At 40.9% G+C, this 26,121-nt stretch overlaps 1 protein-coding gene across 2 annotated transcripts in view; it reads right to left on the bottom strand.

The window, feature by feature from the left end:
* Positions 1-1,483: 1,483 nt before the first annotated feature.
* LOC119726797 (Fanconi anemia group D2 protein-like) overlaps positions 1,484-26,121 on the bottom strand; it is a 55,328-nt gene continuing 30,690 nt past the window's right edge. The window contains exons 22-39 of one of the 2 annotated variants that reach the window (XM_038198655.1): positions 24,304-24,380; positions 22,993-23,145; positions 21,391-21,610; positions 19,691-19,799; positions 18,914-19,049; positions 16,044-16,314; positions 14,582-14,698; positions 13,361-13,489; positions 12,161-12,279; positions 11,164-11,277; positions 10,146-10,273; positions 8,288-8,387; positions 7,167-7,292; positions 6,235-6,442; positions 5,183-5,332; positions 4,525-4,671; positions 3,281-3,388; positions 1,484-1,748 (exon numbers count right to left, since the gene is read on the bottom strand). In XM_038198655.1, the coding sequence (XP_038054583.1) occupies positions 1,680-1,748; positions 3,281-3,388; positions 4,525-4,671; positions 5,183-5,332; positions 6,235-6,442; positions 7,167-7,292; positions 8,288-8,387; positions 10,146-10,273; positions 11,164-11,277; positions 12,161-12,279; positions 13,361-13,489; positions 14,582-14,698; positions 16,044-16,314; positions 18,914-19,049; positions 19,691-19,799; positions 21,391-21,610; positions 22,993-23,145; positions 24,304-24,380 (2,481 nt within the window). In that variant the 3' untranslated portion in view covers positions 1,484-1,679. The remainder of the gene's footprint in view (positions 1,749-3,280; positions 3,389-4,524; positions 4,672-5,182; positions 5,333-6,234; positions 6,443-7,166; positions 7,293-8,287; positions 8,388-10,145; positions 10,274-11,163; positions 11,278-12,160; positions 12,280-13,360; positions 13,490-14,581; positions 14,699-16,043; positions 16,315-18,913; positions 19,050-19,690; positions 19,800-21,390; positions 21,611-22,992; positions 23,146-24,303; positions 24,381-26,121) is intronic. The other variant, XM_038198654.1, reaches the window with a different exon arrangement.

Raw genomic sequence — 26,121 nt, 5'->3', positions numbered from 1 at the left:
CATAGAAATGGTGGCCGTGTGAGGTCGCTGTTCGCGCTGTATTTTTAATGCACCGCATGCATAGCGCTAGCAAGGATATCGTTTACTGCGCTACGGCCGGGATGAATAACAACTAGCGTCTTGACCAAGGCTAAACTGGGCACAGGTTGAAATGAGGGTTTGCTCGTATTATTAGAGAATAAAACTCTCTTTACAATACTGTTTTTTGCACTTCAATCTGGCGTTCCATTGACAAGTTATGGCTGTTGAAAATTTGTCAACATGTATCAACATGTCAAAAAAGTGAAAATACTTTAAAAAAAAGGCCGTTAAAGTTTCGAGTTTTGTATCCGTAAAAATTTATGCCAATTGATTTCCCTTACAAACACTTTTATTCCACATATTTTATACTATATAACGTGTCTGAAAATCGAAAAAAAAAAAAAATTATTCTCTGCTACTGCCTGTGCCCAGTTCCGTCTCATTTTACCAGAATGCCTCATATATATTAAGCATTCATGGGTCCAGATTTAACTTTGTGACTACCCAAGCCCAGTAAAGTTGATCCGTGAGTCATTTTTGAGCCATGCAGAGATGCCACAGGGTTTGCTTGAAAAAAAACCCGGAACTGTGTCTGCTTGAAAAAAACCCGGAACAGCTGCTTGAGAAAGCCGGAACTTAATTTTTTTGGGTAAAAAAAACACTAAGTCCCCGTTGTCATCTTTCTCTTGTAGCCAAGCCAAGTTCCATTTAGTTTTTTGCTTCTATGGCCTTTAAGCTGTCCATTCGTTCAATCACTTTGATTTTTCCATATTCCTATTATTTTTTCTGCCTACCCGAATTTCCAACGTAATATTCGACACGAAACATCGGAAACACGCACGATTTCACAACACTGTCGGTGTACATGACCTTTGCACTACACGAAAATATGCTTGGTACCCGGCGCTTTTTTTGTGTTCACATATATTACTGCGATCTGGAACCATCGATAACTGAAATGATAGACTTGATTTCCAGGCTGAATGCTACGTATGCTTAGCACACAATACGCCTGCACACGGTGCATGCAGCACGCGAGGCGCCGTTGTATACGGCCTGAATAATGAAAGGTTTGCGGAAACACCATGTGCGAATAATTTCTCAACTAACAGAATGGTTCTGAAAAGAACCAGAGGTATAAACTCGACGTTCCGGTCAGTATGCTCTGACCGTCTTCGTCTTCTTGCACATGGTGCTTCCGTAAACCTTTCATTATTTACATGTAGTATCTCCACCATGCAAAGCCTCAAATCTTACATATACGGCCTGTATCGCATGCAGGCTCGGCAACAACAAAGACTTGATTTTAAAACTACTTCAACGAACAATGTTGTGCCAGACCGCTATTAAAAACAAGGTAAAAATCAATGCATTTCCACATTTTTTTCCTCTTTTTCCAGTTTTTTTTACGGCCGGAAAAACCGGAATTTGGTGAGATTTAAAAAAAAACCATGAAATTCCGGTTTAAACCGGAAAAGTGGCATCTCTGGCCATGGTGTGACTGAATCAAGTCTAATTCACAAGTGACAGTCAGTCACATGGTACAACAACGACCCTCGGCTGGCCCTCTGGGACCAGCAAAGACACCTCCAAGATGTGCGCTGAATGCAAACAGTGTATATTGATGGCTTACTTTGTTTGAGCTTGGTACGTCCTTGTTAGAAACTCTCACTGCACGACTCATCGTCGCTGTCAGATTTCTCCTCCTGCCCCATAGTGGTCGTTGACTGCAAAAACAACGGAAGAGAGAACATTTGTATTATTGAGATGTGTACCCCATGCTGTTAAAAAAATGGAAGTTTCTTTTGTACTAACAAATTTTCAATTTGCATGTTTTGTTTTAACCAAAAAAACTACTTTATTCCCATTTTGGCGTCTGCAACCTTCTGAAAAAGGGCTTGTATGCACATTGTATGCACAAATAACCCAGCCAATAATTAGATTTTTGTGAAGAAATAATTCAATAACTAAATGTTGGTGGTTTCACTCTTCTTTTTTCGATGTCTCATTCAAAAGTGAATGGAAAAAGAAAACAAATTAAATTGAGGTGAAACTCGAATAAAATTGAGGTGAAACTCGAATATAGCAGGGGAATGCATCTTTAAGAGGTTAACTGGGTGATTGATTACATCTCTTTGCTCCATGGTGCTCCATGGGGACTACACTACACACCCTAAATATCTCTTTCTTAGGCGGTTTTTAGAAGCGCCGCCTGGACAGTGTTAAAGTCAATTCCATCACAAGTCTTGACAAGTTCATCACAAGTCAATCTGAAATCACCCAGACCAAAGTTATGGCACAAGCTATTCACTGAATTGTGACCAAAGGCTTTCCTTGGTTTTATTATCCCATATTCACTGGCGTAGTTGTGACGCCACTACTCGGAGGTCAATTCGGTGCAACCATAGTTACTGGATCACGCGCACTACACCGGCTCAGTGAACGCCGTGGTTTCACTATGGCTGTTGTGAATCCGTTTCATAAATTGGCTTGATTCTCCTCTTTGAAGTGAAAATAAGCCCAACTATGGTTGTAACTGGTGTGGTGGCAATCTGCTGAAAGGCAGCGATCCATTTTCAGGTACTAACTTGTGAAAATATTCTATGAAAGCAGGATGTAAAGTTGCTGTCTGTGATCGTGTGTGTTAAACGTGCGTGAAATTTGTCGTTATGGAATGCACATGAACCATTGTTGTGGAAGTGAGCCTAACCTGGGGGCGAATTTTCTTTTCCCAAACGACATCCGCATATATTGTTGTTTAGCGCCCTCTACGATACTTTTATGATACGCACGCAGGTATATAATTATTTGTTTCCCCACCTTTGCGAGCAGTGCGGCAGCTCAGTCTATAGAAGGTAGGATTTTGCACCACGAGGTTGCGGGTTCGTATCTCGGTTTTGCACCCGATTGTTTTTTTCCTTTTCTAACCTGAGGCTTTGGAGGATTCTTTTAAAACGGAAATGAAGTCTGAATTTCATAATGCTCGAAATCTTTTTTTTTCTTCTAATTTTATATTTTCTTCTCATGTTTTAGAAAAGTTAAGTCCAAAACGCCATAGCGTAAACATATGCGGATGTCGTTTGGGAGAAAAAAATTCGCGAACTGGGGAGGAGGGGACGTAACACTTTCTCAGCCAGGACTTGTGAATTGGTTTATGATCAACTTGTGAACTGAACTTGTGACGGACAGTGTCTGTCACGGCGACGTTCTACCGTACTGAATTTTGGCCGATTTGGGAGGATTTGGGATCAAGGATTACCTCATCACCGCTGCTGCTGTCTTCTGAGGGAAGCTCAGTGTCTTCATCTGCATCATCTCCGTTCTCGCTCGCTGAATCGTTGGCTTGCTGGGACAAAATCTCCTCGCCCTGCATGACACAATTCCGGTTCAAAAAATGTACGAAAACCATTAACATAATCTCCAGAAGGCTATCCTACAATACTTTGTAAATAGTTTTGCCCTTTACTGACGTATAAACACTGTATACTCAGTGTGTTACCTCCTGACAATACATTGTCTCATCATTTGAGAAAACACATTCGTAAAACAAAACATTTCTTGAACTTTGTCCCTATGAATCACTTAACTACTTGCAAAATGTATGAACAAATTTTCTGTAAAATGACATGGGCTGGGGAATTTCAGACATATTTTATAAAACCGTTATATCAAAACCTGTGCACATGAAAATGCACTTTTTTATTTCAAATACAAAACACCTTTTAATGCTTCGTTTTTAAAGATCTGTGTCGAAATGGATCTTGGAAGTACAGTTGCAGTTCTCCTGCGCCCAAGCTCTTCAGTGTGTGATTTACACATGACAGTGTTTTATAACACCCTTATGAAAAACATTCAATGAGACTTCATTTTTCGGAGTTGCGGGACAAAAAATTTAGGAAAAGGTAGAAATTTAACCCTGCGCAGCGTTTACAAGAAATGTGTATCAGGAGTCGCCACCTGCGTACCCTTGGGACGCAGGTACTTCCCCTGCTAGGCAAGACCCTATCCATGTCAAAACGACACAAAAACATGTGCCAGACCCTCTCCAGGCAGTTGCCAGAATGGGCACTTAAAAGATAATTGACTGGAGGCTGTGGTTTGCGGCTATGAAGGGAGATGGCTGTGTCAAGTTACAGGTGTTTGTATATGTTTCAATGAGACTTGGCAGGAGGCCTGGTCGAAAGTTTGTTGACACGGCTTTGGTGAAGCCCTGGCTGCAAAGTTCATTGAACCAGCTGATCTGGCATGGGTTGAATGAGAATTAGATGGAAGGTGACCGTCATTGGCCCTCAATTTTTTTTTTTTTCAAAAAAAATTCGGTCACCTGCGTACCCACGATACGGAGGTCACTCTGCGCAGGGTTAAGGAAAGAAGTAGGAAAAAAAGGAGCAAGGTAAAAAAAATAGAAAAAGTAGGAAAAGTAGGAATACTTCAGAAGTCTCAGACAAGACAATGTTCCCTAGGAGCCTTCCAAGACTTCCAAATTTTGAAATGCTCCCTTACGTGTAGATCTCTGTTCTTGAGGTTGCCCACCCAGAACGCCTCTTGGCATTTATGCAGAGCCAGCATGGCTTTGACTCGATACACAAACAGCTCCAGGTTGCGTTTGACGGCCGGTACGTGATTGGTCAACGATACATCCTTCGCAACCTGAAACAAAAATGACACAGTGAACACAAATTTCAAGACATTTACCGGCCATCCTCATGATACAGCGCATAACTGTATACACCATTTTCATTGCTGCCAACTTTTCTAAATCCAAATTAGTAATCAACCCGCGCGGTCATTTTCAACTGCTCGTATATTAACAGTGTATGTACAAGCTTTACCAACATCGAGTACAGGTACATGGTTTACATGTGCATACCATTCTTGTTGTGATTAATAATGTACTGTAGCCATAGGATAATAAAAAATAGAAAAAAATATTGAAATTTTTTTTAAATATTTTTTTTATATTAATTTTGTTTTACTGTCTGTATTTGTTTGCTGAGGTCAAATAAATAACAACAATCATAACATGTGTGCATATTTTTTTGAGATGCATGCTATTGATGTTGAGTTTCAAGTTCGTATCATGTTTTACACACAATGATTTAGGGCCTCCGTATGTAATAGAAATATTTGGTTTTTACATAGTTCCTTTGCTTCACCGTACCTTAGAATGACTACACACGTGATGTAGTGACCTGGTGCTTTGCTGCAGGGTTTTCAACAGCTTCAAGACTTCTTCCCTCTGGGATGGGAACAGCCTGTCGAGTAGAGGCATGCCGTGTTTCAGGAAGAGCTCAATGAAGACACGTCCATACTGGGAAGACGAAAACATTGAAACTGAAAATCAGTTGATGGACAATTGGCCTTTAAAATTAAAACTAAAACATCTCATATAATCATCTGCACTGACAGTCTTCGTGCACACGCGTGACGCGCAAAAACCAGGGAGGTACTATCACACACCTGGGTCGCAACCTTAGATTTGTTCCAGTACTGTGTTATCTCTTTACCAATGACGCATGCGCTTTACATGCGTGCCGTGAGATCACCAGGGTGGACAGTTGCGCCAGTCTATTACGGCATACATCAAAATAAAGACGTGGTGCTCGCTTTGTGATTTTAACCAAGGATGAACTGGGTGAAATTTTGCACAATAATAACAAATCCAGTGTTTTTTTGAATGTTAAAGTTCTTAAATGAAAAAAAAATTAACTTTCTATTCTGTTTGCCTCCTTAAATTAAAATAACGTTTCGCTTTATCAAAATACTGCACGATCAAATACATAGTGGAGTGGACCAATGAAAATACCGCGGCTGTCTGCTGAATATTTATGAGATATAGTCAAACAAATACAAGCAGGGGAAATAGTGAAAACAAATGATCCCTCCGTGTTAGAGGCTTTGCCTCGGGAAATATTTGTATAATATCCCACCGACGTGTACATCTATTGCACCTGTTTTGTGTCTGGCAGGGATAGAGTTAAATAATGAAAGGTTTGCGGAAACACCATGTGCGAATAATTTCTCAACTAAGAGAATGGTTCTGAAAAGAACCAGAGGTATAAACTCGACGTTCCGGTCAGTATGCTCTGACCGTCTTCAGGAGAGTGCCTAAACTCTAAGAAAGTGACTACTTAAGTAGCAAAAAGCGAAATCAATGAAGTGTAAAGTTGCATCCTGGGATAGAGTTACCAAAAAAAAGAAGAAGTTTAATACCTTGAGTGCAGACGTCAGATTGCTCCTTGCTTCAAACACCTTGAGAAGACTTATCAGGACGTGGAAGACATGGACGGCCATGCTCCAGCGAATCAGTCGCTCTTCGGTCAGGTGACCGCCGCGCTTGGACGCCCCTCTGGCGTAAAGGTCACGAAGGTAGGTAGTCAGGTGGTCAAATAAGACGCGATAGTAAGTTCCAAACGTCAATCTGTGTTAAGATAACGTACAACAAATTTATACAAAATGATGATATACTTTTTGATAAATTTGTTTAAACAAATCTGATCAATACTTTGTAAGTGCTCACAGGGTAAGTTAAAAAAAGCGGAACCCAAACCTCCAAAAAAGAAAGAAAAAAAGGTGAGCGTAATCATCAGCATACAGACTCCAAAAGGTCTTAAGCCTTATTGCACTCGTCTTCGACTCGTGCAATATTGTCATAGCTCATGCAATATATTCTTGTATCCACCGAAAAAACAGCCATCCAATATTGTTATTATTATTTAGATCAGGCTGACTTGATCAGCAAGAAATACAATTCAAGACACTGTCCTCATTTCATCTTTTTCTTCAAACTATTTGAAGCTGCCACAGTAATATTGTTGACAACAGTGCGTGTATACCTGGCCTTCTGCGACAGTACACGCGCGCTACGCTCTGTTGAGTGGTTGACAACTGTGACTTTCTATGCTCTTGATCATGTGGGAACCAGCGAAAATGCCCGGATGACTGCAAAAATAACGTTATTGCAGTCAACCTGGTACTTTATTATTGCAGGCATCCAGGAACTTTTATGAAAGCATACAATACGCAGATTTATTTTTACTGCTGGAAGCCTGATATAAATAATGATACCGAATATCGCCATATTTTTGTGGAGGTATACTGTGGACTCTTAAAATCCAGTACCACACAAGCCTACTAACAAGTACCTGTTGAGGGTTTGGTAGGTAGTAGAGTAGCCCGTCCTCTCATTGCTGTCTATCAGTTCTGGGATCGCGATAGTACAGATGTCCTGAATGCTCTTCAGAACGTCAGGTGTATGGCACAGGTAGATTCTACGAATTACAATATATTTTACAAAGTCACACCAACTGGCAAACAAAGCAGCAAAACTCTTTATTAGTGTTCAAACAGTTTCATTTCATAAATAGCTGGATGTTGATAAAATGTATAAAGTACATTTGGCGCTCGGCACCAATAAATTGTTCACAATGGGTGAGAACGGCACAAAGACACCAGACCATGCCAGAGCTGGGGGTTGCTAGCATAAGGCTTGCCCCGAATCATGTGATATAGTAACAGTCTCTTTGGTCGGGAGAATGCAAAGTCAAAACGTGTAAAGCATTGGATTAAGTCGGTGTTCCAGATTTTATTCAAATTTAACTCGCCAATTATTTATTCTATACTTAACACTGCTGTTACTATGGGCATCAACCAATCAGCAATTGTGATTTCACAATAATAATAACACCGGAGTCTTAAATAGCGCATGTATCTACCAACAATTAGGTACTCAAGGCGCTAATTAATATGAATTATACAGGGTGAGTAAAACAAACGAAACCCAAGTGTCAGGACCATTGTTTGAGTGAAGTTCTGCATGTAGCACTTTCAAAATCTAGGACATAAAATCCAAATTCATAAGCTTTCTTTTCGTACAAGAATCATTCAAATCACTCATGTACATTTCCAGTTACAGAGTTTAAACACAACTGCCGTTTTGAGGTTCTGTCCACGGATCACAAAAAGTTCAGTGTTCTTAAGGCAAACCGAGAACAAATCACGTAAGGATGTTTGCTGAAAGAACGCACACCTTTTTTTGTGATCTGCAGACAGAACTTTAAAACAGTGGTTGTGTTTAAAACTCCGTAACTTTAATGTTACGCACATTCCATTCCATTCATTGGGGGAAAAAAATCACCTTTGTATAAACAGACGATTGGTCCGTCAATGTATTTATACTGAATCATCAATGAGTATAAATGGTATGAGAGTGTCAAAGTAGGAAAATCTCCTTGTTTTCTCGCCATTTTTCATTGTCTTGGCTTACCTGAGCAGTGACTGGAGGAGTTCATTGTGTTTGGCACCTTTCTCTATTAGGCCGTCCTGGTTCAACCATTCTCGCTTCAACAGACCTTCGGCCATGTCAGCTGCAATTACATTAACTTAATCAGTTCTTCAATTACAAAAGACAACACGAAGCGTTGACTATGAAAATTTGGGCCATTATCAAAACGCAAGAAAATTGAAATCCTGAAAAAAAAATGTGACATTTGAGGTGACCATTGCTATAACAAAATGTATAAAAATGAGTGCTAAGGCCAAAAAAAAAAATATTCGGTCTCTGGTCAGACCAAAGTTCCGGAATTGACGCTTTTTTTTTTTTTTCTTCAAGCTTGGATTGTACAGACAAGGTGGGGTACTATTTTGCTTTTTTGGTGTCCTCATGTACATTGGTGTCCTCCATAATTTGTCTTGATGCTTTCGATCATTTGCCTTGGTGCAATTTCCCATTCCTTGGTGCTCTTTGGTAAAAGAAAATTGAGGAGGTGCGGAAATAGAGGGCGCTGTTGGAGCTACCGCAAAACATTTCGAAAAAAAAAAAGATCAACGCGCATGATTAAAATCGACGCGCGCGCTGACCAGAGACCGACTTATTTTTTTTTTTGGCCTAATATAATTTTTTTTCTCCTGAAAGCAACTTGACTTGTTTCAAATTTATTAATTTGTCCACATTAATTACTTTTTACTTCTTGACTTAACATTTTTTCACTGTTTTTCTATCACTGAATGACATTCAGCAGGTTTAGGACAAAAAAATATTACGAGTTTAACTGCTCATGTCGATTATTCAAAGCAAAAATAGATAAAGCTAATATTTAGGGAACTTTTCTGTAAGCTTTGGGGAAGTTAAAACGATTACTGTATTCCATGTGTCACATAGCTTTCCAGAGAGATGCCCTTTTTTTTGTTCAGCCTAGGGGATTTTCTCAATATTTACAGCATGCACCATTTCATGGATACCCCCAACTTTGTGGTCACATCGTCACCGTTTTCACGAAGAGGCAAATTTAGTATTTCACTGTCTGAACAAACATTCGAGATAATCGCGTTTAAAGTTGGTCCTTTTTTCATTTGACAATTTGAAACTTAAAGATGCATAATATATGAAAGATTTAGGTATCAGAGGATAAAAGAGCTTCTAATCTTCCTAAATGTGGCAAACTTTAGGAAAAATAGGTGATTAGTTTTGCAGAATTAATCACTTAAGAGAAGTGGCTGTTCGTGAAAATGAAAAAAAGACCAATTAGCAAATTTGCCCCTTCGTGAAAACGCTGAAGTGACTACGCGCAGATTTCGCCCTTCTGCGGTCTGAGTCAATGCATTTTTGTACAGTACGCGCAGATTCTGCCCCACTGCGCACGCGCATGGAATTCGCCCTTTCGTGATATACGCACCATTGTATTACAATGCATTTATTTACTGAAAATTTATTAATACCATAGAGTGCGGAAATTCGCCCCTTCGTGAAAAAGGCAAAACGGCACTTTTAGAAAATTCGCCCATTCGTTAATTAAGATTTTAAATAATTTTTTGAAAGTATAGCCTCACCAGGTTGTAGATATTGATATATTTATTCATTTTCACACAAAAAAGCAAATTTCGAAAAACAGACGATTTCCATGAAATTCGCCCCTTCGTGAAAACGGTGACGACATGGTACAGGGGGCATGTCATTGAAACTACGTCCTATCATTCCATTGCATCCTCAGCATGATGGGATGTATTTTTAATGGCATGCCCACCTGAGATGACCATGTGACCACAAAGATGGCCGTATCCGTGGAACAGTCTCTGGGGGTGGACTGCCACCCTTTGGTGCAATCTCTGTAGACATTTGAGCTTACCTATACTCTCACTGTTATCGGTTGTCTCAGAGTGTTCGCTGAGAGAGACAAGAAGACGAAGCAGGAAGATGGCTGAAGACAAGTCAGGCACTGTGTCTAAGAACTTCTCCAAGTAGCTGAAAGCGTGCCTGACATCACATAATGCAAAGAAAAAACAACAGAAATCCACATATGAGACCTGCTAACAGTGTTTTTATCTGCAGCAAACATCGTCAATAGATCATGATTATTCAGCTAGTTCAATGTTTATTCATAAAAAAATAACAATGACGTCACACCATTGCTACCACCCAGTCATGCATGTATATTAAAGCATTTCAAAGAACAGCTTTCGTCAAGCTGCCACAGTGGCCTGGTGGACAGTAGAACGAACTACGTATCGCAAGATCTGTTGTTCAACCCATGTCCATTTTCATCAAATATTTTTGTTGGTTGGGATAAGTAAAGTTGAAGGAAAAACACTACGAAGGTCATTTTCAAAGATGTGTCTAAAGACACATTTTTGGAAATTTCCATTAGTTGTTCGTTTTTAATTCGGCGGTGAATGGGTGCGCACAAGCGTTGACATGACGCGCATGTGCTTTCATTTGTCGATTAAGTGCGTGACATCGCGTAGCTTCAATCGGCTGAATGAAAATGTGTCCTGGACGCTAATATCGGGCGCAATTCAAAACCTGTCTCGGCAACTTTTGAATTGAAACCGAGATCCTAGAATATTCTTTTCTCGGAATATACAGCATTCACTGATGAGCTAAAACTTCATCAGGTTAGTTGTTAAGCACCTTTCTTTAGATTTTGAGCACTTTTGTTGCTTCAAACGAAAAAAAATGCACAAATGACAAATGATATACTCTACTTTTAAAGCAATAATCCCTGTACTGCCCAAAACTGCCCTGCCTAATACTTCCTGTATTGCCCGGCCCAATAGACACAATGTAATACAATGTAATACAATGTAGTTCAGCTGCTCATGGGTTAAGTCATTACAAATTTTAGCTCTTAGACATGTTCAGCTTACTTGTGAAGTTGTTTGGCTGTGAGTTGCGTTCGGCCGCTGCTCTTGATACGGGATGTCAAGACTTTCAAGGCATCCAAGAACAAGGACTTGTTCTCACTGGACGCAAAGCCATTCCTGAAAAAAATGTAATGATAAGACTGAATTAGAAAACCGAATTCCTTCCTTCGGCATCTACTTTATTCTTCAGCTTTACACATGAATTTGCTGTGATCACCAGCCTCTATATTACCTGTGAATTACATTTCGACTCCCATTTATACAAACTCAGCTAGACCTGGTCAAAATATTTTGTTACATCGAAATGTTTTATTAAGAGGAGCGCTGGTCCCATTCCCTGCGCACATAAATGCACAGTGGGGACGAAGCTTTCTGTTCACTTTAACCAGAAATTTGTATGAACGAGAGCCAACTTTAATAACGCCTCCTTGTTCAAGCCACTTAATTGCAAGAGACATTGTGTTCCAAAAACAGCAGACCACTGGAGCCGGATACCTCCACTGCGACAGGAAGTTCAAAGTTGCTAGCCTAATAGGTGAGGTTAAAACTACGATACCTCAAGATATTTAATACTACTTCCTCCCATCAAAGCTAAAAACAATATGGGCTTTGGTCTTGTTATTCAACAAGGGTGAATTTCATAAGCCCTTTTCACACTAGACAAATTTCGGGGTTGATGCAGGGTTGACACAGGGTTGAAAACATGCATCGTTTCACACTTGAAGAATTTCAACCCTGCGTCAACCCCGAGATTGATTTCGCTGGTTGAACTCAACCCTGCTCCAGACCAGGGTTGAGATTTTCAACCCGGGTTGAAATTCTTGCCAGGGTTCAAAACAGTAGTAACTGAGCATGATAAGCTTGATTTGCATGAAACAAGTGTGAAACGATGCGAAAAATCAAAAAGTCAACCCGGGGAGGCACTGGGTTCGCCCAGGGTCGAGTTCAACCCGGGTTGAGAGGCTCTAGTGTGAAAAGGGCTTATAATAGAGTTTCTCACCATGAGAAGAGAGAGAGCAGTGACTTGAGTAGGAGGTGCAGACACGTTGCCATTTTGTGGTATTCAGGAGTATTGGCACCCGGACCATCAACGACCCCGTCATTCTGCTCTACGAGGGCCTGTAAGAGAACCCAAAACTTGGTTTTTCGGATTTTAGTTTTAGTTTATATTCTACTCAAAGAGTGCGTTCAATTACTTCCCCCGCGCTTACTCGTGCAAGCTTGACAGCGTTTGATTGACCTCTCAGGTGACTTCTGGCGCTTACTCCAAGCCGGTTAGTTGGGTAAGTATCCCATAAGGCCATGCAAAAAACATGGCTGTCAACGTGACGTCCGGCGGACGCCTCAGGCCATGTGCAGAGCTACAGCAATGTCAATTGTCAGTCCGTCCCCGTGTATTTTCAATGGGCGCGGACCTAGACCTAGCTCTAGACAGTTGATTCGGATGCAGCCTCAGTGTCATTTCAACATTCAACTTTCCAGCTCTTGCATGAAACTTTACCCAAAACCGTTCCTTTATTTAGCTCCACTGCGCATGTCTGTCATCACGCGAGGAGCAGGCGCGAGTAAGCTGGGGGAAGTAATCGAACGCACTTGTAAAGTTTGAGAAAGACATGTTGCATTTAGATTTATGACTTGGGGATCATTTTGAAACCACTTTGGGCCGTCTCAATTCATATCCGGGACGAGTACCGGACAAGTTGCGGGTTGAATCATTCACTTTGTCCGGAAGAAGCTCTGCATTTGTCCCGGACATGTTCCGGGCAAATTTTCATGAGCAACTGCTGACTCACCAATACTGATAACTTCATTGCGGGAAGATTGCAAGGAAGTTGTTCAGGATCCTGCAACTTATACCAGACATAATGTCGCGAAAGTTGCAGTTTAAAACGTAAAGCCATAAAGCTCTTCAGACGACTTCCAGGATTTGCATTTTCAGGTTGGGCTTCTTTTATGGGTACCTGGGTACCCGTGTGTTACTTCAGTAGGATACCTGGTTTTCGTACTACCCATAAAAAAGCACACCACTAGTAGTTTAAATATGTTCATGCTAGGAATTTTAAATACGATAATAATTAAGACGTGTAGAGACATGCCTTGGAAAAACCAACAGACTTTAAAGTGACTAAACTTGAACCAACTACAAAACACAACGGCCTACACCACTGTTCAATAGAGAATTGAAACCAGTGTGACTTGCCTGGAAGAATGCGCTGGTTGACTCCAGATGATCACAGAGATGAGGCAGGAGCTTGATAGCCTTGACGGCAATCTCCCGAGGAGTGAAACGGTTCAGGTGGGAGAAGCCTGTATTCTTGTCTGATTTGGTCTACGGAAATTCAAAATAAAAATTCAGAAAAAATATCAGTTGTTCAAGGTTTATTTCTCATCGTCAATTTCCCATATTTTTTTTTTAAAAAGTATCGAATGTTTTGATATAACTTTTGTGGCCCTTTTTATAGCTTTCGTAGTGTAAATGGAACTGGTCCAGAGCTTTTTGACTTTAGAATTTGGAGGCCTTACAAAATTGAAACCGCTGCAGCTGGTGCGGCTTATACGCCGGTGCGGCTAATAAGCCGACTTCAAATCTTAATTTGCAGATTTTTGCGTGCTGCAGCTTTTACTCCTTTATTCCGAAAAATTACGGTACAAGGCAATAACAGACAGTCCACTTTCACTTCAAATCACAAAGTCCGGATGTAAATCTAAGACGGTGTAGTTCAGGATTTAGTTGAGGTTTAGGTCTAAACTCTAACTCTGCTATTTCAAGGATTTCAATGTTTTTCTCAATTATTATTGGCTTGGGTTTATAAAATCACCTTATTAAAGTTACAGTCCATCATTTGCAGCTATCCAAAAAGTAACTGGCGTAACTATTGTTGAAAAACATACTAGGTTGAAAGATAGTAAGGGGACTAAACTCCCTGTGAAATTATTCTTTCTGGCAAGTTGTCATTTTGAAGAAATCAAGGAAAGAAGGCCTTTCCAACGGCACCGTTGGAAATTTCAATTAGTAGTTCTTTTTTTTTTCGGCGAAGCGTATGCCATGATGCACACGCACTTGCTATAATTTGTCGGATCGGTGCGCGACATCCCGTGGCTGCAATCCGCTCAGTGAGAACGTGTCTCGGACGCTGAATTCAGGCCCAAATCAAAACATGATTCAGCAAATTTTGATTTGAAATCGAGATCCTAGAATGCTGTTTTTCTCGGAATATACAGCTGAAGCTGAGCTGAAACTTCATCAGGTTAGTTGTTCAGCACCCTTCTTTAGATTTTGAGCATGTTTGTTGCTTCAAACGAACAAAATGCACAAATTACAAATGATGGACTGTACCTTTAAAGTTTGCTTCACACACTAGTTTTGTACATAAAGTCTTGATTGATGTATTACCCTGGAACAGAGCAAGTACCCTAATACCTTAAGGAACGTTCTCCTCTTGGTAGAAGACGCCAGTAGTGCATGGTCCAACTTCAGGCTCAGGTCTTCCAAAAGGAAATGGAGCTCTGGCGGTTGAAGCTTCAGCACCACAACCTCCTGCAAACATTTGGCACAAATATAAGCACAAAGTCAGGATGATGTTGATTGATACTGATCTTTTACTACAAACTGGAGCTCAAGTGTAATACAGTTTAGTCTAAACAAGTAAACATGCATAATTTGAATTCTATAAAGCTGCCTACACTTAAGACTAGTTTTAAGACATTACTGGAGCTACTTTATTAACAAGTAAAGCAAAACAACTCAGTGGCGTATATGGTGAACAACGTTGGGGCAAGGACACTGCCCTGTGGTAAACCATTCTTCTGGCGTCTCCATCGGCTGTTCTGACCATTCAAGTGGACGAAAAAGCGGAGATTTTCCATCATTGTCATGATGAACTAGACAAGATGCGAGTCCTGTAGTGTTTGTTGCAGCTTGACTTTCATGGTACCAACAACTTTTTGATACCAAAAACATAAAAATTGGACCACGGGTTGCCGCACAGCAAACATGAAATTTAATACCCATATATGATGTGTACACAGAGCAGAATTACCATTCATGCATATGAATAATTAATTAGCCATAATTCCAAAACGCTTTGACCTATAGTCAGGACATTTCTTGGGTGTGTTCATGATAAGTTGATCCATGCATGTACCGAGTTTCAAAATTTTTCCTCACTCGATGGCCGAGATCTCTCAGCCCCCCCCCCCCCCAACCCCCCAACCCAGAGAAATGTTCAAAATAACCCGGCCCTTTTAGGGTTAAAGGGAAAATACAACATTTGCAAACATCAAAAAATAAACTACCAAATCATTTTGAAATACCTTGCTGGACTGTTAGTGAATGACAGTGTAAAGAATCCTGTAAAATCATGGCACCTGGTATACTGTCATTTTCAAGAAAAGTGGTATTTTTGTATCAATTTCCAACGCCGGTCGGCCGACCAGCGTTGGAAAAAACTGGCTTTTTTTCAAATACTGGCCCCAAGCTAGACTGGTTCCCTGACCTTACAATTCCCCAATGTACGTAAACTGCTCTGTTTCTTCTTATATGGAGTCAGGGAACCAGACTACAGGAAAATGATTGTTTTTCTTGGTTTTATAGCATTTTCGAACCCAAAACCTCAAAAAAGTCAGTGTAACTATATTTGCTATATATTTCCAACCCCCCAATTCCATCCATTTCTGAATATTACAGCAAAAGCAAATGATGTATATTCCCTTTAATAGATAAACCAGTTTTACCAGATAACCCAGTTTTATCAGATTAGCCAGTTTTACAGTTAAAGCTACTAACTAAGTTTAAGTTGGTGACCCAAGTTGACCAGATTACCCAATTAATCCAGGGTTACCAGAACCATGCTAATTTTCTTTTGATTTTCTTTATTTCTCACCCTTGTGTGCATCTCTGAATCTAAGACACTCTTCGTCACCAGTCCGCAGCCCAGTATATTGAAGACATCAATGTCTAGCTCCCTAAAGTAAGTCCTATACCGAGACAAGTCCACAGCCCCCTTGGTGACAGACTCTGACCCGCCCGCTTCGGTATCTGTAGATCTGTTCTGGGTTGTGTTCTGGGTTGTGTCTAGGCTTGTGTCCTGGGTGCTGGAGTGAGCAACGGTGTCGTTCAAGATACCGGATGTGTTGGCGGCATTTTTCTCCTTCCTATTTCGAGCGAGAGAGCAAGAATTATTGGGAAAAACTTGAACATCGGTTGAACAGAGATGAGATTGACAATTAAAATAAAAGCCTGAAAATTGATGAAAGGTCTGAAAGATGCATATGTCTTTCTCTCAGATTCAAAAATTTTGATTTTAGACAAAAGTATGAAAATATCAAGTCTGGTTGAAGCATAAAATTTAACAAGTGTAAATGTAGTTGACCAATTTTATGAAGTGGAGAAAAAAAAACCCTTAATGGTTCAAACTCAACTGTTATACCGCTGTCTTGAATGCTGTATTTTCATTGGCCTACAACGATCACGTGTTAAGTTTATGAAAAGGCATAGCACACTCCCTGTGGGATATCACATACGTGATATCCAAGTGTGCTATGACTTTGTACATGCGATACATTCGGTGTGAAACGCTTGTATCGTTGGTACCCATGCTATTTTCACCATGTTTTCACACATGAGTGGGAGCGGCGAACTAGCAGACGATCAGCTGTTTCGAGCACGCAAAATGCATGTGAGTTGATGTTCGTTTGACATGATTGTTGTGTTTACTGCTGTTTATTTTTGTGATTTTTCATCAAAATCCAAAGAATCCAAGACAGAGGTATACCAAAACAATTGTTGACTGCTGTGATGTGGGATATGACCTTTTGAACACCCTAGGGGTGCATAGCACCCCCGCATAGCACAGGTGCTATGCGCCCCTCGGGTGTTCAAAACGTCATATCCCACATCACAGCAGTCAACAATTGTTAATTATGTTACCTCCCGAGTGAAAGTTGGAAAAAATCACTCGGGTGGGACTCGAACCCACGACCTCCTGCTTTCTAGTGCAGATGTCTTACCACTTGACCACCGAGCTAACGGGATCGGTTGGCCGGTTCGAATCTGATGTACATAGCAGCGGGTACCGCACAAACTATTATAAGATGGAATTTTGTGTCGGGGCGCAAATCTGCACTGGTAAGACATCTGCACTAGAAAGCAGGAGGTCGTGGGTTCGAGTCCCACCCGAGTGATTTTTTCCAACTTTCACTCGGGAGGTAACACACTGAGTATACAGTGTTTAAAAAACGTCAGTGAAAGGCAAAACCTAATTTGATTTATATCACCCCGACGCAAAATTCCATCTTATAATTGTTAATTATAAAAATATGGAGATAATATGAGGCTAATTGCTGCCTTGAAATTTCTAAAGTTATATCTGTATACAATATGACAGCTACAATTTACAAGTTTAGCAACCTTTCAATATGTGCATTTTTTTAAAAATCTGTCACGTATACGTAGCGTATGCATTTCATTTTAACGGACATGAAATATCGATGTATCTGTCACATATACGTTGCATATGTGTTTCATTTTAACGGACATGAACATTCAATATCGTAATGTGGCACGCGTAGCGTGGTTTCGATTGGCTGTCAAATCGCTCCATGGAGTGATTTTGACGGATACGCAACGCATACGCAACGTTTTCATTAAACGGATCAAAATGCGCACGTTACGAAAAGGCGGCTTTTACAGTGGTGTCACCAGAGGGGGGTGTCACATGTCCTGCCACATTTCTTGTTTTTATGTCGGCAAAACTGTGTCCGTATTGGCACAGGGATGTATCAAAACGGTCTCTGATGTTTGCATGAAATTTGAGGTATACAGTATACATGTACACAGGTCAGTAGGATGGTAGTATGTTGTTAACAATTTTTTAACTGAAATCCAGAAATTGCAGGAGGACATTCATCCCTGCTGGCAAAATCACGTGCTTGTCAACAAAATCATGTTGATATGCCACGATGAATAGTGCCACCTATTGAATGACAATGGCCATTTATGTCCCCTATGAACAGGGCTCCCATTTATTTTCAGTCGGTGTCAAGCCACCCCCTTTGGGGGGGGGGGGGAGGGGCTGGCTGGCAGGTGACAGGGGAAAATTCCTGTCTACCTTCCAGCCTTCCAGCACGGAGTGGTCTTTCGGCAAATTAGTCATCACCCCACCTCCATTCAAATTCGTCTGGGGACTCCCAGACCAGTCATCAAGTTATTTAGAAGTCCAGCTCTTGCATATTCTGGTCAGTTGGTTTCTGGACAATTACTGCAAGGATAAACCACTGATCTCTGTATAAAGACTGGATAGCGTACAGAAAGCCGCAGAAGAGCGCCATTTGAAGCCATATTGGAGAGACCGGCTGGTGATCTATAGAGGACAAGTTGCCGTCATTGTATATTGTGGTTCGCCTGGTTTACATTTTGTCCACCGCCACTGACCACGTTTTATAATTTGTCAAAAGTTGTGGTTTACTTTTGAATGCCACAGTTCACCTTTTGCGACGTTTGGAAATATAATCAAGACAGAAATTTGTCCTTTTTAGATCACCACAATACGTGTACGTGATCAAAATGCACATCAACTCATGCACACGCAGAACGTTTGTATATACACGGCCATTTTTGAAAGACCGGGGGCGAACTGGTCAAAATGTAAATTCAAGCCTGTGACTCGTGTGGGGGTTTCCGCTAACCAGTCTTTATATAGAGATGAGTGGGATAAACTCTACTTCCATTTGTGATTGCACCAATGTCACTCACTCCTTGGGCTTTCGTCCTCTTTTGCTCCCGACGGTAGCTGTGTTCGTTGGGCCGGATGTGGAAGTTGAGGCACCATCGCTACTCAGAACTGAATCGTTGTCAAAGTTGGCCAGGGGCGGGCTGAAGTTAGGGGTTTCTGCAAGCACGCATGATTGGACAAAATAGCATGTGTTTGTGGATTTATAAAGATGTTCAAAATTGACGGTTCTCAGAAGGCAAGGTCTGCTTTTTTTAATATCTCGGAGCTGAGGTGAATTATAGAGCGAGGAGAGTTGATAGCAATGTGTTGCATATGAGCCAGTATATGGGCGCCAGTTAGTGCACATATAAAGGGGAGAAAACACAACAAATTTTCTGAGTGTTCACAAATCCAAAGTGTCTTTGCAGAGGACTGGAAACTGGAAAGATGCTCAAGTGTCCTTTTCACTGTTGGGGGAGGGGGGGGGGGGTGCAATGATGTCCGCAGCATTATTTGCAATTACACAGGAACTTAATGAGTAAATACTTAACCCCTTAGCACCTGTGCTACATTGTACTACATTGTACTACATTGTACTACATTGTACTCCATTGTATTACATTGTGTTTATTCACTGAAGAATCAATAAAACTATAATGCTACAGTGAGTAATTGGCAGGGCAGTTCTGGGCGCTACAATTACTAAAGGGTTCATTTGGAAAAAGACTTGATGATACCACAACATGTGTAAAACTGTTTTACCTGCCATAATGAACCAAAACAATTCAAGATAAATAACTGCTATCTGTTTATCATACCTGCCAAGCACGTCTGTAGATGTTTCTGGACTTCTGTGATGTTCTTGAGTCTCGCCAGCACCTTGCCCCGCATCTCAGCATCTGTCAGTCCACTGAAGGCATTCACAATCTACAAAATAATAAGATAAATACAATAATTTATTGGCTGTATCTAGCGTTTTCTACCAAAGTCTCAAAGCACTTCACAATTATTACCCCTGTTCATCAGGCCATGAGACCAATTATCAGCAGCAACTCGAGATCAGCGCAATCTGGTCTCTATCCTCACAGTTACCTCTTGATACTCCTGAAGAGAGGCAAATAAAGTGTCTTGCCTCAGAGCACAAGCACCCTAATTCCCTGTCAGGATTTGGACCCACACACCACTGCACACAAGTCGGACTCAACAACCACTGGACCACGGCATGCAAAAAGTGATCAACCACATTTCATGTATACATTTTTCTCCAACCCGATTATTTTGGTACAACTGACAAACCATAAACATAACCCTGCTACTCACTGTACAACCTTATTGAACATTACTTGTCAAGTACCAGTGTGAGTACATTTCCAAGAGTATGAGTGTACATGTACTTCAGAGAGTAAAAGTAACAATTCCATGAGCAGGAGTACGATTATCAGCACGAGTATGAGCACAAGTACGAATACAAGTACAAGTACAAGTACAAGAACGAGTACGAGTACAAGTACAAGTACGAGTACAAGTACAAGTACGAGTACGAGTACGAGTATGAGCACAAGTACGAATACAAGTACAAGTACAAGAACGAGTACGAGTACGAGGACGAGGATGAGTATGAGCACAAGTACGAATACAAGTACAAGTACAAGAACGAGTACGAGTACGAGGACGAGGACGAGGACGAGTATGAGCACAAGTACGAATACAAGTACAAGAACGAGTACGAGTACGAGTACGAGGACGAGGACGAGTATGAGCACAAGTACGAATACAAGTACAAGTACAAGTACAAGAACGAGTACGAATACAAGTACAAGTACAAGTACAAGTACGAGTACGAGTACGAGTATGAGCACAAGTACGAATACAAGTACAAGTACAAGAACTAGTACGAGTACGAGTACGAGTACGAGTACGAGTACGAGTACGAGTACGAGTAAGAGTATATATGAGTATAAGTAGAGTGAGAGCTGCTTTTGCTGGGTAGACATGTTTCCAAGTACTTCTTGTCAGAATAGGCATCACTGAAAGCGGAAAATGTGTGTGTGGGTGGGCTGTCATCACGTTTGCTAGTAAGCTTTTCATTGTTAGGAAAATTAAGACCGAGTTATGGGGACTTTCTGCTGTCCCCACAGTGTCTTCGGTCCCCAAAGTACCATGGGACAACAAGTGTGTAGTCCCCACAGTTAGGGAACAAGAATGGGTGCGTGTGTTCAAGAGTTGATCGGTCACTGTTGATCCCACGCAGAGCATGTGACAGGGGCGGCGGTGAAGCCAAAACATATATGCAAAAGCCATTCAAACAGAAGGAGAAGCTTCTTTCCCTGCATTTCCCTCTGTGACTACAGGTACTTTGCCATGAGTGCTGGTAAATTCTTTCTCATGAGTACAATTATGAGTATGAGTCATAGAGCTATATCAAATTACTAGAGCGCTAACTCCTCATTCTTGATATGAGTACTACAACAGTGATGAGAACTACAACAGTAATGAGTACTACAGAACTGACTCCTACCTCTCTGAACCAGTTGATGGTCAGGAACAGACAAGTGCAGAGCATCTCTCGCTCATTCTTGGCCAAGGAACTGATCTTAGATATGACTTCATTGCTGACGTTATAGAGTGGGCAGCCTAACAGTGCATCGATCCCCTCCATGTTATCGTTCTGCGCCATCTCACACATCCTCAGCAGGCGGAAGTGGGGAGTCATGCAGAGGGGCGAGACAGTGCGAGATCTGAAGGGAGCAAGTAGGGAAGAAGGGTGGGGGGGGGGGGAAGAAGTGCACATGAAATTTTACCACTAATAATTGAGAGGCGTTCTGGAAAAAAAAAATGAACAAGGTTGATTATTTTCCAAATTTTCCGATTTACTTATATTTGCGGTCTTTTACACATCTACTACACATATATGTTAAAGATATATTATAAAATATGTGGAGTGAAAGTGTTTTTAAGGAAAAACACTTGGCATCTTTCATATTCACATGAACAAAACTCAAAACTTTAACGGCCTTTTCTCAGTATTTTACTTTTTTGACATGTCGATAAATGCAAATTTTAAACAGCTGTAACTTGTCAACAGAATGTCTGATTGAAGTGCAACAAACAGCATTGTAAGGAGAATTTATTCTCTTTCCTAATACCCGCAACCCTCATTTCGACCTCTGCCAAGCTCTGTCTTATTTTGCCAGAACGCCTCCCGATTCAGTAAAACTTTTTTTGCACTCTTCTTTGGAAGAACATTTCCAAACAATCGTTTACAAAAAAAGTTCCAGTACAGAATATTTACTCGTGGAATGGCACAGGCATTCCTTTGTCATTCTTTGTATTGTTTTGATCGTGATTTTGATTGTGTCGTAGTGGAGTCTATCACAAGTTTGATCAAAAGTAGATCCCAAGTCCTTTTAACGAGTCTAGTCACAAGTAACAGGGGATGAACAATCACAAAGGAATGCCTTGTCACAGCTCATTTGAATAACTTGTGACTTGACTTGGGACTGGAGAACTTGTGATGGACTTGTAACCACAACACTGTTCAATTGAAACCCTGGAAACAAAAGTGCCAATCCGCCGTTTCTTCCACCCGTTTGAAACTGGCATTCCAGGGTCAAGAATTACGTTTTCAACTTGGCTTTACTCAGTGTGACTTGAAAAGATTGGGGTAAGGGTGGCGTAGCGGTACTTTCCTCCCCTTCCACCGCTGTGACATGGGTTCAAATCCCACCTGGGCCAACGTGTGGATTGGGTTTTCAGTCCCTACATCATTCTGGAGTTTTCCTCCCACCACTAAAACTGTAATTTTCCTTCTACATCTTCTACCAAAAGACCCCACTAGAAGTAAGCCCTATCCATCCTGTTCTGGCCCTTGCGCTATTGGATGTTGTCGAAATCAATAAAAATTAACTAAAATTATAAAAAATAAATAATCAGATGTCAGTTTTAAACAGGTGAACTTTGCTTTCAACCGACAAATAACTGCGATAGTCGATCTTTCAATGTCGTCGTTCCGGTTTCAAATGTCAAACTTTTCGCACCCTAACTTCAAATCTCTGGAACAGTTTTATTCAGAGCGACTCAGTAACTCTAGTCCAAAACAGGTGCGAGCAACCCATCTAACCTGTCAGTTTCTGATTCCTCATTTGGCAATGAGCCAAGGTTCAGCTGGGCCCTCTCCGCCTTACTGACGAGGGGCAGCAGGTTGATGGCCACGCCCCCCTGGGACTCTTCAGCTTCCAGACCGTACACCTCACTCAACGGCAAACCGTAGTCCCTTGGGTGAAAAATAGATAAGAAATTCTTTATTACTTGGTACTTGGTTGGTTCTTCTCCTAAATACTCCACCGGGGAGTTTTAACAACAGGAGGCCAGAAACACAGGGGCAAACCTCTTTTATATTCTTCAAGTTCTTCTTTCTGTGGCGTGTCCTTTCCTCATTGACAGACCGTAGTCCTTAAAAGATGTGCTATCCACGCTTTTCAACAAAGTTGAATTCCTTTTCTCTTTACACAAATTTTGAATTGTATGTTTTATATTTAACGAAGAAAACAAAAACTACTTTTATAAATTTTTGAGCATCTGCAGATCTCTGAAGAAAAAAGCTTTTACTTTGGGTTGCTGGTATGCACCCAAACCAGTCTACAATGAGTAGACTGGTTTCCGGTCCTTCATTATCGCTTCTGATAGGGACAGAGAACCAGTCTACCATGCAAGAACTGAATTTCTGTCAGACTGCAAATAATTAAAAGGGCCTATGCGATGTATCTTTGTTTAATGCAATCCTTGAAAATGTATCTTTGTGTCCCATTAAACCTTATTTTAAATTTTCGCTTTGCCATTTTGGTGCCTTTTTGGTTTTTATGGTAAAGCACATTTCCATATTCATGAGCAAAAGTGTGATGTCATTCAGACAGAAACCTCAGCGTTACAGTTATTTCAGCACCAAAGGTTGCCAGAATTTCAGATATTTTGTTGCTGTAATTTGTTTCTTTGTTGGTGATTCGATGTTGTGTCGGTACACCAATGAGCAAACTTTGCTCACAAACGTTTTCAATGAGCACATTTTTGGGTTCACAATTTGAACACAAAACCCCTAAACTGAGCAGCGCCTTCTTGAAATGACATCACAGCAACAGCGCCCTCAGTTGCACAATAAAGCGTGGTCAAATTTGAAATGTTTAAAGAAGTGCACGTTTCAATAAAATTAGCCAAAAAGAGATGTCATACAGTTTTCATACATCTAGGAGGAGAAATTTGCACAGAATATGTTCCTTTTAAACCACAGCCAGGTTCCACTGTTTTAAGTCCAAAGCAACGTTTCACTCCATTAGAACCATTGGCAAAGATAAAGAAAGCAAAGTGTATAGTGCATAGTTTCTTTCATTCATATAATTCTATCAGTTAAGTTTATCGTCAAAAGAATTTGTTTTACCCCGAGACTTGATCAGCTTCGACGTCGACAACAAAGTCATCTTGAAAGTCATTCAGAATGCTATCGCCTATAAATTCCTGGGAGAAAAATTTATAAAAAAGGCATTTAAAGGGAATATACAACATTTGCAAACATCGAAAAATAAAAATACCAAGTTTTTATGAAATACCTTACTAGGATGTTGGTAAATGACAGTCTAAAGCATCCTGTAAAATTATGGCACCTGGTGTGAAGTCAATTTCAAGAAAATTGTATTTTTGTATAAATTTCCAACAGTGGTCGGCCGACCACCGTTGGAAAAACCTAACTATTTTTCAACTACTGCTCTAATCCATCATTTTTTCCAGTCCAAATTTTGTTTGCTATTGGTTACATGTTCATGAACGGGTGCAGGCCAGGTAGACTGGTTCCCTTACCCTACAAATTTCTGGCATCTATAAATTGATCCATTTTATCTTTAGTGGAGTCAGGGAACCAGACTACTCCACCATTTGTGTTTTTCTTGGTTTTCCAGCATTTTCGAACACAAAACTTCAAACATATCAGTGGAACAATATTTGATCTATCATAGCAACCCCTCAAATAGTTCATTTCTGAGAATTACAGCAAAACCCAATGATGTACATTCCCTTTAATAACATGTTGATAGTTTGGACATTTCAACAAGATAACGCAAGCCTGGTAAAGCCAGCCCCACGCCAGTCAAAATCAGAGCGCACAATATTCTAACCAATTGATTTGGAATTGCTGTTCACACTGGAATTCTTCTCATGCATCTGGTCTTAACACAATGAGGCAGATGTAGCCTTTACGGGAATCAAGTTGGCGTAGCAGTTTTGCCCCGCTTTCCACCGCTGTGACCCGGGTTCGATTCCTGCCCTGGTCATATGTGGATTGGGTTTTGAGTCTCTACCTTAGGGAGCACAGCGAATACCCTGACGCAGGAAAGCCTTTAAAAAGGCCCAGACATGCCGAAGCTAAGCCTTGGCCCCACGGCCTTTTTAATCCCCATCCAATGACAATAGACACAGACCCTATGAATAGACGACAAGCCCAGACTTGGCTGACAGATCAGCTTCCTTTTGTGTGCCAGCTGGCCAGGCGCATTCCAGTATAACACAGGAAATGGGCCCCCACCCCAAGAATATTATCCTGGGGTTCCCTATCTCTAAAAAAAAAAATTGTTTTTTTTTTCATTGTCTTCTATTAATTAACAGGTTTCTTCAGGCTTGAGAGCTACAGTGCATAGGTCACTTTTGAGGAGTAATAAGAATTAAGCAGCGTTACGGGATAATCCTATATAGGCTATCAGCTTCAGTCCAAACATTGGGCCACCGATATCAAATGATCGAAAGAAGCAATGCTCATAGCGATTTTTGGCAAGGTATGCACATCTGGAGTTGGAAAATGTGTGATAGCTTTGCAGTGTGAGCGGTGGCGTATTTTTGGTGTTATCACTTTTAATTGTTTTTTTTTTTAACTGGCCGCCAATATGCTTGTTACTGGATTAATTTAATGTGGCAACAAGCATGTTTTGGCGCCATTTTTAAAAAAAAAGTAATAGCACCTAAAAAAGCTGCCACCGCTGCAATGCTATCACATACAGGGGTGCATACCTTACCAAAAATCACAATGAGCATTATTCCCCTCATTTGATACCGACTAAACCCCCAGGCTGATGGCCTAATACAAAAGCACTGCCCAGTAAACTACAACCAGTCAGAAGTGTCAGTCAGTCAGTCGGGGAGTCGGTCAGTCAGTCAGTCAGTCAGTCAGTCAGTCAGTGAGATAGTAGCCTTTAGTCAAGGCGCACATGTC

This window comes from Patiria miniata, unplaced genomic scaffold, assembly GCF_015706575.1.
Source record: "Patiria miniata isolate m_02_andy unplaced genomic scaffold, ASM1570657v1 HiC_scaffold_2, whole genome shotgun sequence".
Taxonomy (NCBI): domain Eukaryota; kingdom Metazoa; phylum Echinodermata; class Asteroidea; order Valvatida; family Asterinidae; genus Patiria; species Patiria miniata.
This window is presented reverse-complemented; position numbering and strand designations above follow the sequence as displayed.